Below are 15319 nucleotides of genomic sequence, written 5' to 3'. Positions count from 1 at the left end.
ATATATGCTTTTTTCATAGATATATGATTTTTTTATTCATGTTATTTTCTTAAAACATTAGTATATATTCTTTTTTTACCATGAACAAAAAATTGATAAATAAAAAAAAAAGATTATCGTTTAGCAGTCTGTGCATAATTTCCCAAAGATAAACTAGCATAAACTCTCAAAGATGAACTAGAACTAAGACATTGTTGTTCTAGAAAACATCCATACTCCCACCATGACTGGTATGTTACAGCTGTTCATACCATACAACTGGAAAGTTTTACATGTAGCTTGTTACCCCCCCCCCCCTCAAAAAAAAGAGGGGGCCCTCTTGATGGAATGGTAGAACGGTGACAGTATTATCATTGCCCAATACCAATACCTGCTAAAAAAAAAAAGCGTAAATCCACTTGAGCAAAATATCTTCCCATCGTTCATGCTACGAACTTAGCTGCTTAGTGACCTGGCAGATGTGCTGTTACCAGTAACCACCGAGTTTGTAGCTTGGTTACCAAGTTCTCAAGCATGCTTCGTATCGCTTCATACTTTGTTTATCGAGTGTTTTTCAAATATTCTCAAGCTTCTTTGGTGTTTTCCTTGTCTTCTAAAGTCATTTTTCCACTTTCCACGCTTAGAAAGGTTTGTTTCAAATCAGTATGCTTGATTTTCTTTTTCTAATTTTAACAAAATGCTGGCTTATACTGGTGTTTACTAAAACTTGTTTTATATACGCGATAATAAACTTTGCGTTTAAACTTGATATTTCTTATATCTAATAAAATTTGGTTTGTATCTGATATAAAAAAGGTTGGTAAAAACGTATAAAACTTAATTTTCGGTTACTCTCTGTTACCTTCATCGGAGTTAAAATTGGTTCAGTTTTTGCATAATTAGTATTTTATATATACGTATATATCTAACTTGATTTATAAAAAGGTGGCTATCGGGCTGTTAAGGAATGTATGGGGTTTCATTTTTTTTTTTGAGGATACGAAGAATTGTTCGGCTTTCTTCCAATGAAATGTTGCCCTGTCTAATGCAGTGATTTCAATCTTTTTTTTTCTTCCTCCCTGTCCCTCCCCCTAGAATTACTTGTGCTTAGTCTAGCCCAGTCTCTAACTCCAACCCCTCTCTATCATTTGAATTCTAGTTGCGCGCGCTAACTAGTAGAACAGTTGTGATCTAGCTTTCCCTTCTGCTGTCTAAAGGAAGTTTGCCGGAGGACATCATTAAGTCCTATGAAGGTGGAAGTCTAACGATTTGCAAGTTTTGCGTCGGCTGTTATTGCCCTTAGAACAAAGCTTTAACGGGTTGAACTCTTGACTCGGTACGTTTTGCTTGGTACAAATAACTTTTTGCTTGCTTTAGACAGCAAAGGTCTTCAGCCACATCAACTGGGACTCGGAACTAGAATTTAGGGCTGATTTGAAGGCGGTCATGGCGATATTCGGCTTAAACTCTTCCTTGGCTGGATACTTAGAAAAATTCTGTTGTAATGTCCGGAGGTATTGGTTCCCTTTATAACGATTTTTTCCACATCCGGGGTATTACATTGTGAATAAGATGGAAAGGTTGCAAAGAGCGCAGCTGATGGTCGAAAGGAAATCACTTGAAACCCTTATGTGAGTAGAATTCTCTTCATTTGATGATTATTTTGCCGTTTGGCTCAGTTAGCGATCAGCGCGTTTTGTGATTTGTCAGCGAGAAGCAATTCGATATGCGTGGTTTCCGGCCGTGAACTGTTGTAAACAAGTTAATTAAATTGTAGGTATTCATAATTTGATCAAAATGCCATAAATGCAGTCTTCTTGGTTCGAAAAAACATTAATTAGAGTAATCAACGTTCACCTCGAGCTAAAACTAGCCCTCATTCAACGCTCTCTGCCGAAATATGGCTCAGAACTATTGAAGTGTTGTGTCAAAATTCGGAAGACACCTTTTATCAAATCAAGGTAAATATATATACGTATAATAAGTATTTTATATCTACATAATAAGTATTTCTTATATCTTTAATACTGTAAAAGTCAATACCCGCGCGACATTAGGGTTTTTCATTTCTCTTGTTTTAACTGTAAGTTCCGGTAAAATGGCGGTCATAAGATTTTGTTGGGCGAAAATACTCGGCTATAAGACGCACCCCAATTTTGGCATGAACTTCCCACAGAAAAAAAAAAACGTGGACCTTATAGGTCGTCTTGTGATTTATAAATCACAAGATATCCAACTTTTAATTTATAAATCGCAAACGCGAGATTTATAAATCGCAAAATGTGCAATTTATAAATCGCAATGTACACAGAGTCTTGGAAGAGCCTAGCAGCCGACCAGAGCTTTGACTAAACACCTCAAATCAGGTGAGGAGAAGCTGACACAAGCTGCCACGGAGAGACGGATCCGCAGAAAACAAAGCGACAACCTCGACAGACCAGAGACAGAGCACAGATGCAGTCTCTGTAACAAAGACTGTATCCGCATCGTCCTCTTCAGCCACAGACGCCGGTGCTCAAGCCAAGCAGACAACTAGGATGCTATCCATGGTCAACCTGACCGACGGATGCCTATTATTAATGTACAATTTATAAATCGTAAATGTGTGATAAAGAAATCGCAAATGTATGCGCCATTTAAAGCTAAACGTTTGATATCAGTATTGCAAAGCTGAACGCAAGTAATTTATCAAAAAATCAATTTAAGATGGGGCTTATCATCCCGGGCTCATCAAGGGCCGACGATCCCACCCCTGGCCCTACAAATCACTTCCCCACCCCACCCCAGCAACTTTAATTCTGTTGTGTAACGCATTCTTCGCCAGTCAGTTGGAAAGCAAGGTCGATCGCAAGAAAGTGTACAGTGGAATGAAAGCCATTTCGCCTGAATTGTGGCATTGGTATGTTACACACATATTTACATTTATTCCTTCTGAAATCGCTTTCAGGTAAGACCTAACTTTTATTATTTGTTCATTTAGAAACGATAGCGAATGTTCCAAACAACTCGGAATTTGTCATGTCAGTTGACCGACGATTAGAATTTGCTTGTGGTAAAAGTTCAGATTTCAACCAAAATCCATCATACAAGATAAATGGAAGTCAACACCAGGTTTATGTTCGGAATACCAAAGATTACTGAAGTAAAAAAGCGGCTTATCAACTTTTAACGAGCACATTGTTGATTTTACGCTTCGTAATGCGTGACGAGCAATGGCGTGTTTTGACCTTTGTGTCACTTCTGTTTGGCGTGCTAGAATTTCGTAGTTTTAAGTAGCCCAAAAATTTTATTGCAGATATTTGTAGAAGAAACATTGCTCTTTCGCTTGGTATACTTGATATGACATTAAGCCATGAACCAAAGTGCCATTGTACCTTCTCAATGTTACTTAATTTTGGGCCAGCCAAAATCGGTAAAATGTTGACAAAGCTCAAAAATCCCCAAAAAAATTCAGTTGGCGGTGGAATTAAATAATTAACCCATCAGATTGTTAGTAAATGTGTATTGTTTTTATTCATATGTTTAGTGAACGGATTTACTGTTTCGTTTATTGTCAGGCGACGTCTAAGTGATGGGCTGTGTTGACACCATGAAAACTGATTCCGTTCGCGTAAAATAAAAATGAAATTGAACTCAAAGTATTTTTTTTCTTGAAATAGTTCACATGGACCTATATTCTGGCAAAGTTTGGGGATTTTCGATGTTTTCATTTTGCAAACCCCCAGGTGAAATTTCTGGCCGATCGCTCTTAAGGTTTAAGGTAATTGAGTTCTGCTTGAAAAGTTGATCATGAAGCTCTAAATACAGGACAGGTGCACTTTTTTAAGAAAAAAAGTTACACGCGACTCCTCGAGTCGAATAAGAAGGAATCAATCAACACGTATGCGAAATAATGCTATGTCAAAACCGGCGGAGACAAAGGGAGGGCACTAGTGAGGCTGAAAATGTGAACAGGAATCAAGTTTATCCATTTTCGTCCGATTTTATCAATAGAGGTTTAAGGGTAAGAGTGAATCCCCCACAAAGGCCTTATCCAAAGGCAATCCCTCTAAAGTTATTTTTAGACATGGTACCCAGTACTTCCGCGGATTTTAACGCGCGTTCCGTGGATGTTCTCACGCGTTTTTAGGGGATGTGGGGGCGGGGAATTATCCCACTCCGCAGGCAACCATGTTTTGGCCTTTGCATTCTCCACGGAAACGCGCGAGAACATCTACGCAACGCACGTTAACATCCGCGGGAATACTGGATACCATGTCTAATAATAGCATTAGAGGGATTACCTTTGGAATACGTCCTATATTGTGGATTCTCTCTCTAACCCTTTATCCTCCCTTGATTTTTATCCATTAGAAAACACGGCAATTATCGCTCAATTGCCTTATTCCTTTCTGACCCTTTTTATGTGGATGTTCACCACAATTAGGACTATCTTAGCCTAGGCTTATTACCCCTCTGTACGATGTCTTGACATTCATGAAAATATAGCCATCTTTTTTCAAATACGTGGCTGGAATACATAATGTCCCAAATATATAATAAATAAGGTAAAAAGCCGATAGAGCTATGTACAGTATGGTCGTTTTAACCACAGTGTTCACCCTTGGATGAAAAGAAGAATCACATATTTTATATCGCCTGCTTTAATCCCGAACTTAACAAGCAAGATCAATCAGTTAAATTCACATTATCCCCAATGGGAATTGGAGTTACGTTATGTTTATAGAAATCCAGTTGAGTTGTAAGATCATATTTTTTTTTTTTTTTTTCATTTTTTTTTTAATGACACTCTGGTATGTTTAGTGTGCACAGCTTTAACAGCTTTTACCATTTTCTTAAGTTTATATATATATATTTTTTTTAATTCGGAGAACTGTCCATAGTGTTCCTTAGTTTAAAATTTTCAATATCCCTAAATAATTGCTTGTTTGTTTGACAATGGGTCCAAATTTTTATAATTTAATTTAACGCTGTTCAGGATCAGCAGTTAAAGTGTTGAAACGGAACTTCTCAGTTCTTAATTTTTCAAGTAGTATTTTTTTTCCTTGAATGTTTTAAAAAATATTAGAAACAATCATTCATTTTGTCAGAAAAATGTTTTGAACACGGAGGCGGCTTATTGTTACCCATGTAGTAATGAAACTATTTTGAGGCAGATGCATGACAATTATGAATTCATACTTCATAGAAGCCATTGAAAACTACATTTTAAACGGAGCGTTGAGAATTAAAAAGACGCGTAAGGTTGACAAGGTAATTTAAAAATATCATGACTTAAACCTTTTTTTAATCAGGAATACTTCATTTAAACCAGCTGTTAATTTACAAGAATAACTCAATTCAATAATTCAATTCTTATTTCATGTGGCTTCAGAAATTATCTTTATTTGGCCAACATATGCAACAGACCCCGCAGTGATGTCAGTACTGTAAATTCAACCCCCCGTAACCCCCCACAATTGGGCTATTTATTCTAATCTCCATTAATTTCGACGGTTTGCTTCGTTTGAAACACCTGCGACCTTTTTTTCGCCTGAAATTACAGCGTAGTCGCAGAACATATTCAGGACTTAAGTTTGTCTTGAGGTATTTTGATGACAAAGGAACGTAGTGCAAATGGATGACACACGTTGCATGCCAACACTTAGTCACTCAAAAATGAGAAAAACAAAAAACAAACAAACAAAACAACAAAACAAACAGAAGTAAATACAAAAAGCTCCCTAGCATTAATGTGGCTTTTAAAATTATCTTTGTTTGGCCAAAATATGTCAATATATTATTAATAGCGCTACAACAGAACCCGCAGTGATTTCGGTGCTGTAAAATCAACCCCCCGTCATCCCCCACAATTGAACTATTTATTCTACTCTCTTTTAATTTCGACGGTTTGCTTCGTTTGCAACACCTGCGACTTTTTTGCCTGAAATTACAGCCTACTCGCAGCACATAATTATTCAGTAGCCAGCGTTTGATGACAAAGGTAGACAGTGCAAATCGATGGCACACCTTGCATACCAACACTGAATTAGTCAAAAATGAAATGAAAACAAAAACAAACAAAAAATAAACCAACAAAATTAAAAACAAAAAAACTCCCTCCCTGTGATGGTAACAATAACAAACAACAGATTCTAACAAACCTGCGGTATTTAAAGTTTCTTCACTGTTGTGAAAGTCATTATTGCTGCAAAGTACTCCCATGTACACATGGCCATGCCAATACCTCTTTCAAGTCTTCAGGTTTGTCAAACAATATTTTTCTTTTTTATCTTCTTCTTGTCTTGATGCATGCAAACGTTTTTATTATGTTTCAGCTTGCGTCTTTCCTTGGCTTACTTGAACTTGTGTTGGTTTTGAGTAATGCAGCGGGTGAGTCGTGTTACGTAACTCTTTATTTGACAATTAAAGAGCAACCAAATCACAAAAATATTTCTTTTACAGTATTTTTTCTTATTTTTTGGTCCCCATTTTTACCTTCTAAGACCAGATTCTACAGCAGACAAAGCGAGCCGGAAAATTATGTTGGGAATTTCTTATCGGGAAGAAAGCGTTCTAGTTGGCGTTTCTCCGAAGAGCCCGTCATTTTGTGTTACGTAACTCTTTATTTGACAATTAGCGAACAACCAAATAACAAAAAAAATTATTTTACAGCATTTGTTTCTCATAATTTTTTGGTCCCCATTTTTACCTTCTAAGACCAGATAGTACAGCAGACAAAGCGAGCCGGAAACTACTGTTGGGAATTCAGTTATCGGGAAGAAAGTGTTCTAGTTGACGTTTCACCGAAGAACGCGTTATTTCGGCAGAACTGCGAAAGTTATCAAAGCTAAGAAGCCTAACACTGGTGCACAAGATACAGAACGTTAATGGGATTTTCGAACGAATTTCCAATTGGAATGGGGGGACTCCATTCAGAAGTTCTATTGCTCCTCAAAATTTTCCATTAGAATAAACCAAAGAAGTAGGAATTTCTCTGTTTCGTTCTTGTTGTTGTTGTTGCTTCATGAATAATAAAATAAGGTTAAAAAAAGTTAAGACCCAACCCAGTAGCTGTTACTGACTTGGCTTGACTTATTTTGACTAACATATCGAATATTGCAATGTACATCGCAGATGGTTTAGAAAACCGTAACACCTGACTGTGGAAAGGAAACGATACTTAGTTTACCAAAATTGCGTTTACACGCAGTTGCATATTTCGTGGCCTTAGCTCGAAGGCTTTTTACTGAAAAACTTGTGAACGATTTCATTTTGGAAATGAAGCCAGAAAAAAAAATTGATGTTTAATTTTAAACACTTCTCTGAGAAAGTTATGCAAAGTTGGAAATGATCTTTTTAAACCGCCTTCAGTTTTTTTTTTTTTTTCGTGCGAAGGCAGGTTGCCAAGGGGAGAAACAAAAATAACCATATTCGGAACAGCAGATGTATCTTTGCCATGGTATTTTTATTTTCATGTTCATGTGTCATGTGTAATTTGGACGCGATAAAGATATTTTTCTTTTAAATTTCACACTTTATTTTCTTTCTGTACGAAAAGTTAACAATAACTAACAGACGCGTCGTTTAATTGTCACCATTCCTTGTTTCCGGCACTTTTAAATGCCAGAACAGAGAAGTTAATGGGCGAGCGGTCAAATATGATCACTTGTGACAGAAGAACAACGCTTTTGGTGAAATGAAATTTCCTATGCTGTTTTAGAGTTGCCTTGTTTTAGTTAAGGTGACCCGCGGGTATTAATTTATGAGGCTGACAGTTCACTTTTTGTTTTTAGTTAAGGTGGCTCGCGGGTATAAATTTATGAGGCTGACAGTTCCCCTTTTTTTAGCGCGTTTTAAAACGGGAAAACGTGAAGCGATTGCTTAGATTTTTGAGAATCTAAAAGAATAAAGCTTAAATTATATAAAATAATAAATTTTTTGGCGATCAAAAGCGATTTGTTTAAGTTATGTGCGATTTTCGGAAGCCTTCGTTTTTAATCAAATGCGATTATTTTTAAAATGCCACGGTGATTTTTTTCGTAATTACTCTAAAACGCTGCCAAACAGTCGAAGTTTACTCACAACAACTTAGAGGAAAATCCATTCCGTAGATTTCCTGAACGAGCGATATCTTTATTTGCCTTTAAAAACTGTTGTGTTATGCGTCTGTCTTGACCGTCGCATAAATGTGATATTTATAATTACCCAGAACCAGCCATTTTTGAGGCTGATGTCACTTTAATCTTGTGCGTAAAGGTTAGCATGATCGTGTATATACTTCAAATGTTAGCAGTCAATAAAGATGGTTGGTTTTCAGCCCATATGAATGGTAACGAGTAAACTAAACCGTTTTCTTGTAAAAGTTGAATTCCTGAGCAGTGGTGACTGTTTTTGACTGACTTTCTTTGTTATTATGTCTACTTTGTCTAATGAGCTTTTGAATATTCGCGCGGAAAGGGCTTCAGAAGACCCGGATGTGTCGCGGCATTCTGATTCTTCTGCCGTCACCAGGGAATACATGACACAGTGTAGGAACGGTAATTGTCATTTTAGTAGTAACTATTTCAGGCTGTGTTATTTCCAAGTGGCAGAAGATCATGCGGAATTTGAAAGTAGCACCTCTCTTCGAAAACAACAGTATAATTTCATTCGAAATGCGGGGTTTACAAAGCGACTAGAACTTGGAAAGCAAATGTACCTGACTTTCCGACCGAACTGCTCACATTTGATGTTATACACGAGCTTTTGAATTTTTACACGCAAGATTAAGGTGACATCAGCCTCAAAACTGGCTGGTACTAGGTTATTATAAGTATCACATTTATGCGACGGTCAAGTCAGACGCATAACACAACAGTTTTTAAAGGCAAAATAAAGATGTCGCTCGTTCAGGAAATCTACGGAGTGGATTTTCCTGTAAGTTGTTGTGAGTAAACTTTAACTGTTTGGCAGCGTTGTGGGGTAATTACAAAATCATTCACCGCGGCATTTAAAAAAAAAATGGATTTTATTAAAAACGAAGGCTACCGACAATCGCTCATAACTTAAACAAATCGCGTTTGATCGCTATAAAACTTATACAGATTCTCAAAAATCTAAGCAATCGCTTCACGTTTTCCCGTTTAAAAACGCGCTTAAAAAAGGGAACTGTCAGCCTCATAAATATCCGCGGGCAACCTTAAACGGAATATCCTCGCAGCTGGACCGCTGCGTTTATTCAAGGGCGGCGCTTGTTTGAGGAAATACGGAAGTTACCAGCGTTAAAGTAAACTGACGAAGGCGACTCATTTTAGTTGCTGTAAGGATGTGATTAGCTTCGACATGAAAACCTATTACATGCACAAAAGAAATCAAGAAGATAGTCGGTCAACAACAGTTGAGTGCCACACATCATTTGTATTGTTTATTTCCAAGCCATATCTTGCAAGGTTTGTTGATCGTTTTACTGGTATCATAGAACCTCAAACATGTCATAAATCTCTTGGAATGGAAGACGGTGGAGTCTCTGATGGACAAATCAGTGCCTCTTCGGAATTGAGTCCGAACCATGCTGCCGTCCAGGGAAGACTGAACTTTTTGAAAACCGGAGTCAAAGAGGGAGCGTGGGTAGCGGGCTCCAATAATGGCGATCAGTGGCTGCAGGTTAATCTTGGTAATCAAACACGGATAACGGGCGTGGCAACACAGGGTAGAAATGGTGCCAAACACTGGGTTACCAAATATAATCTCGAGTACAGTGACTACGGAGTGAATTTCCCTTACTACATGGAACAAGGACAAAGCTCAAAAAAGGTAAAATGAACTCGCAGCTCATTTTTTTGTCTTGTTTGGTTTATTCTTGTTTAACCAAAATCCATAAGGACATTTTTTAAGGTCGCGTGGGACCCTTGCTAAATTCATTAGCCAAATTTCTTGACGGAGTGTTATCTTGTAAGGCTTTAATTCACTACATTTTGAACATCGATTCCTCTAAAATTTAACAAGAATATTCGGGGATGATGGAATAAACTCATAATTGTCCTTATACTGAGAGATGACCGTTGTCTGTGATGTTACAAACCTTTAAAAGTTTGACTGCAGATAATGCGATTTTGTGTCCAAGTTTTCAGCTAGTACAGTGCACCAAATTAAATGATTATATAGCCTAGTGATAAATCATAACCCCTTTTGTGCTATGGCTAGAACGAAATTTTCGATTTCAAGAACTGCTACAAGTTAATGGCTTTTTAGAGAGCAAAAATGTGAAATCTTAACTTTGAAACGTGCTATCTTCATTTTGAGAAGGAAATTTAAAAATTCGCTCTAGTCATAGCACAATAGAGTACATCAAGTTTACGTTCCTCGCGAATCAACTATTAAAATTCTATATCGGCGGAGAAAACTTGGACACAAGATTGCAGGTTTTGAAGCTTCCGAAGACCTTCCGAATCAATGTTTACAACAAGGGGTGATATATTTAAAGCTGTGAATCTAATAATGATAATTCCCTATGTTCCAGTGCACGTGGCACAAAACGGAGAACAATTGCTAGTAATTACTTGTACAAAAGAGTTTAAAAACAAACATTCTCATAAATATTTCGTTTGTTGTCGGCTTCAGTCGTCCGGCAGTTCGTGCATACTCTTTAAATAAATACATACTAATGATTACAAGGGTCCTGCGCGACCTTAACAACAACTTGACGAAGGAGAAGTGATTCTCGGCGGATACCGAATTAGAGGAAATTAACGCTACATTAGATTAAGGTCTTTGAGTTTAACGCGAGTTAAATTGTAACATTCTGAATTCCACAAAACATCACAAGGAGGAACGACAACAACGACAACAATAATAATAATAAAAAACAACAAGTGAACCACATACATCGTTATCATTGGATAATTTTTCATACTAGTCATCAATGGGTTTGAGCGTTTAAATTTGATAATATTTCCTTTGTAATAACTTACTACTCATAACGCGTAATGCGGTAATTTATTTACCTCTATTTTTTGTTATCCTTAATTTAGGTATTTGCTGGAAACACAGATCAGGACACTGTCGTCTATCATGAACTTAACCCACCAATCAGGGCACGTTACATCCGTTTCCGACCAGTTTCTTGGTATGGGGACATATCAATGAGGCTGGAGCTCTACGGATGTTTTCAAGGTATTCTAAATGTATACCGTTACATTACAACGTTTTTTTTATTTCAAAAAAAAAAAAAAACAACAACAACAACAACAGCAATACAGTGGAACCTCGATATAACGAAGGGCCAAGGGACTGGCAAAATGTGTTCGCTATATCGAGGTTTCGTTGTATCGAGGTTCTTTTCCATATATTTTGCTTTTACTGGAACGAAGAATATCGTTCGTTATATCGAGGACTTTGTTATATAGAGGTTCGTTAAATCGAGGTTCACTGTATATACAAAGCTCACTCTTTCAATTTGACGACCTTCCTGGAGTTCCAGCTTAGATACTTAAAAAAAAAACCAATATATCTTTGTTGGTCAACAATCAAATTAACAGAAGTGCGGCTTTAGCCGAAGTTTCCGATATCTAGAAAGAATAAAATGCCTGCCTCGCTTACTGTACACCAGGCACTGTATAGACTGTATAGAAGCGGTGAACTCACATTTTATTTTAATTTGTATCTACATTTAGAATGCATAGGCCCACTCGGCATGGAAGACGGTGCACTTTCAGACGATAAAATTACTGCATCTACTGAACTTAACGGTCACCACGCCATCCAAGGCAGACTTCACTTTCCAGCAAGCGGCCTAGCAGGAGCTTGGGCAGCATTTATCAATGATATAAATCAATGGCTGCAGATCGATCTGGGTAACAGATTCGCCAATGTAACAGGAGTAGCGACCCAAGGAAGAGACTGGGTCGCTCAGTGGGTAACAATGTACAATCTGCAGTACGGTAAGGATGGATTGAGGTTCCAATACTACAGTGAACAGGGACAAAGTGCTATCAAGGTGAAGTAAGCTCAAATTGAACCAAAGCAGTATTTTTATTATTTGTATTTGCCTCCATGGCGATACCTGGTATTTCCAAGACACCTTTTTGCTCACCCCTATATTTTTTTGTATAAATGAAGATATTTGCCCAAATAGATCTAAAAAATGGTAGCATGCTTTATCCTTTAACAGTGCTGCTTTACAGCAGTGGTATAACTAGTACGTAGTTAAAAAATAAAGTTCTCACTAAATGAGTGATAAGTGCCTTTAACAGTTTAACCCTATTCAGACCGGGATTTTTTGGACCTTCTCTGATCGGGAGAGGAGGGGAGGGGGGGGGGGGCTTCGGACATCGTGTTTTTTCGTGTTTCTTTTAATGAAAATTATCTTTAATAAATTAGTTTTTACCTTTTTACGGTTTTAAAGCATAATTTTATTGATTTTGTGTGCTTTGCAGTAGTTTTGGGTGGTTTTCTGGCATTTTTGAAAAAAATCGAAATCCAAGATGGCGGATCCAAGATGGCGGCTGTTTTGACATCATGATGTAATTGTCACGTGATGTGACGTCATCATCCCACGTGGCGTATACCAAAAGAAAGAATTTCGGACGTACAGTACATCATATAAGTTTCATGGTGATTGCTTAAATATTCTGGAAGTTACATAGGGGGGGCTTCCGAAGCCCCCCCCCCCGGTCTGAGAAGGTCAAAAAAAGCCCGGTGTGAATAGGGTTTAAGTTCGATACGTTTCGGGCTCAGTCCTTCATCAGTGGAAAGTGACTTTCGACTGATGAAGTTTTTAAGTCACTTACTACTCAATTAGTAAGAATTTTTTTTTTAATATTGTACTTTTACAAGTGCTACGCAGCACACGGGAATTTATATTTCCATTTCACATTTGTGGTATAACTGGCCGCAGTTGTTCAAGAGGTGGATATCGCTATCCACCGGATAAATCACTATCCCGATCAGTGGGTAGCAAGGTATGTTTTGTTAACACTTATCTACTGGAAGGTGATTAATCCGGTAGATAATGTTGTCCACCCCTCGAACAACTGGGCATAGGTCTGATATATGGGTAAATTGGCGGCCTATAGTACTCATCAATGATATAAGGGGCTTCCCACTCACTGGTTTTCTTACCTCTAGAATACCAAGCTTCGTTGCCGATTTTATCTCGATCTTGAGTGAAAAGGCTACTGCCTTGCCATTGTGTAACTGTTACATTTTTCGGTCGTTAAACAAAGTTAATTTTTTTACATAGAATTTCACTGGCAACACAGACTGGAAAAATGTTGTTTACCATGAACTTCAACCACCAATCATAGCACGCTATATTCGTATTCGACCAGTAACTTGGTACGGACACATATCAATGAGAGCGGAGCTTTATGGCTGTATTAAAGGTAATGTGGAACAACTTTCCTTTTAGTAGAATAATGCAAGAACGTTATGTATTTTTAAACGCTCATATGATTTTTAACACCTTCTTATCTACGTTTAGCTCTCATGGATCAAGGAAACATGACGAAATCCCGAACCCACGATGCAGACAATTTTAATTGTGTTTAAGCCCAACTGCTCTCCATGAAAGTCCTAAATCGTGCAAAAACCTTTAATAATATAAATGGTCTACCATCTCATCCTCGTATCCTCGTCAGCATTATCAGCATCACCTTTATTTATATAGAAATCTTATCATTATTCACATGGTCGTCCTAAGAGTCGTGTGAATTTACATTAGGCAGATTTAGAATAGAACAACTCAACTAACAAACTTTAAGATACGCATGCAATACGAATTTATATAATCAGGGGGCCTTCAGTTTACAAAGCGTTAAAACTAATCTTTCCCACGCAATGAAGTTTTAAAAGTGTACAAAATGGGCATTTGTCCAATCTTTGAGGGGACCTTGTCCACCACAACAGATCTCCTGAAGTACAGGCTCCCTTTTCAAGACTCAGTTCTCGGGATATAACAATTTGAATCAGAGTTTCTAAGAATGTTTTCTCAAATTGAGATGTTGATAAAAATGCGCGTGAAGCACGATGGGGAAAGACCATTTATTGATTTTATACATAACTATGGCTAAATTTTTTCTAGTATTTTATTTTGTACCCTTCCCCAGCCAAGTTCATCCAACAAATCAGTTGAAAGAATCTCAAGTTACAATTTTGACCATTCTAGCGACCCTAAACTGTCATATTAATTTTCGTTTTAACAATTTATTGTCTATTTATCATAATGCAGATGAAGATGACTGCAATGGGACAGTAAAACATGGTTGGGAATGTTACGGTATGTTTAATTAATTAGTAAAATGAAATCTTCGCAGATGTCACTAGTTTAACTGGCGGATTCGCCGAAACCACGGCTATTCTGGTGCAAAACGCTCTTTCGATGATGTATTAATTTTAAACAAGCCTTATAAGGGATACTCTATAAACGCCTTATTTACCGTTGGCTAAGATTGCTGGATGCAACTGATCGGTACGATGTCCTTTGTTTAAAATGCACTACTGCAGAAAAGACGCGATGAAGAAGCTGTGGACGGGAATCTAAGCCCCGGAATTGTAGTTTTTTAAAATATTTGAAAACATAGTCCACCTCCTAACTTTATTTTAAAAAGCACTGCCTCAGCTTGGTACACTCGCATGATTTCCAGAAATTAATCAGCAGTCGAGGTGCAAAGCATGTTCTACTCATCACTGCGCTACCTCACTCGTCAGCCAGGATTGCCGTCATTGCAAATGTGCGTGCGTCTGGCTGGTTTACTTTTGGTGTCTTAACGCATACCGTGTACGGTTGTAGCAATCAAAGAACTCGGTAAGGTGGATTGCCAATTTGCATACACCTTTTTTAACCAAGTTGAAGAACCAGCCGCACCAGAGGTATTCCCGTCTAATAGGAGTACTTGTCTGGTTATAGAATAGAGCTAATGTAGAGTAACTGAAGCATACAACCGGTAAAAAAAAAAAAACATACTTCGTTAGCAGTTAAAAACTGCTGTACGGAACAGAACAACTTACTTTTTTTATTTTGTTTCTACATTTAGAATGCTTAGGGCCACTCGGCATGGAAAACTATGCAATCTCAGACGAAAGAATTAGCGCATCTACTGACTCAAACTTTCACCTCGCCATCCAAGGCAGACTGCACTTTCCAAATGGCGGGCCAAATGGTGACGGCTCAGTAGGAAGTTGGGCAGCAACTGTTAATGATATACATCAATGGCTGCAGATAGATCTGGGAAACCGATTCGCCAATGTAACAGGAGTAGCGACCCAAGGAAGAGACCTGGTCGGTCAGTGGGTAACCATGTACAATCTGCAGTACAGTAACGATGGATTGAGCTTCCAATACTACAGTGAACAGGAACAAAGTGCTATCAAGGTGAAGTAA

The 15319-nt window shown here is 37.8% G+C and overlaps 2 protein-coding genes across 2 annotated transcripts; both read left to right on the top strand.

The window, feature by feature from the left end:
• Positions 1 to 9282: 9282 nt before the first annotated feature.
• On the top strand, positions 9283 to 11356 carry LOC144635514 (EGF-like repeat and discoidin I-like domain-containing protein 3). Its single transcript, XM_078494613.1, has 3 exons — positions 9283 to 9753; positions 10971 to 11112; positions 11346 to 11356. Exons 1-3 carry the CDS (start codon positions 9283 to 9285, stop codon positions 11354 to 11356), a joined length of 624 nt encoding a protein of 207 aa, XP_078350739.1.
• Positions 11357 to 11632: 276 nt separating this feature from the next.
• On the top strand, positions 11633 to 15319 carry LOC144637072 (lactadherin-like). Its single transcript, XM_078496235.1, has 4 exons — positions 11633 to 11935; positions 13181 to 13322; positions 14168 to 14215; positions 14973 to 15319. Exons 1-4 carry the CDS (start codon positions 11633 to 11635, stop codon positions 15317 to 15319), a joined length of 840 nt encoding a protein of 279 aa, XP_078352361.1.

Source organism: Oculina patagonica, chromosome 13, assembly GCF_052425735.1.
Source record: "Oculina patagonica isolate OP01 chromosome 13, crgOcupat, whole genome shotgun sequence".
Lineage (NCBI taxonomy): Eukaryota > Metazoa > Cnidaria > Anthozoa > Scleractinia > Oculinidae > Oculina > Oculina patagonica.
Note: the sequence above shows the minus strand (reverse complement) of the source record. Positions and strands in the feature narration are given on the sequence as shown.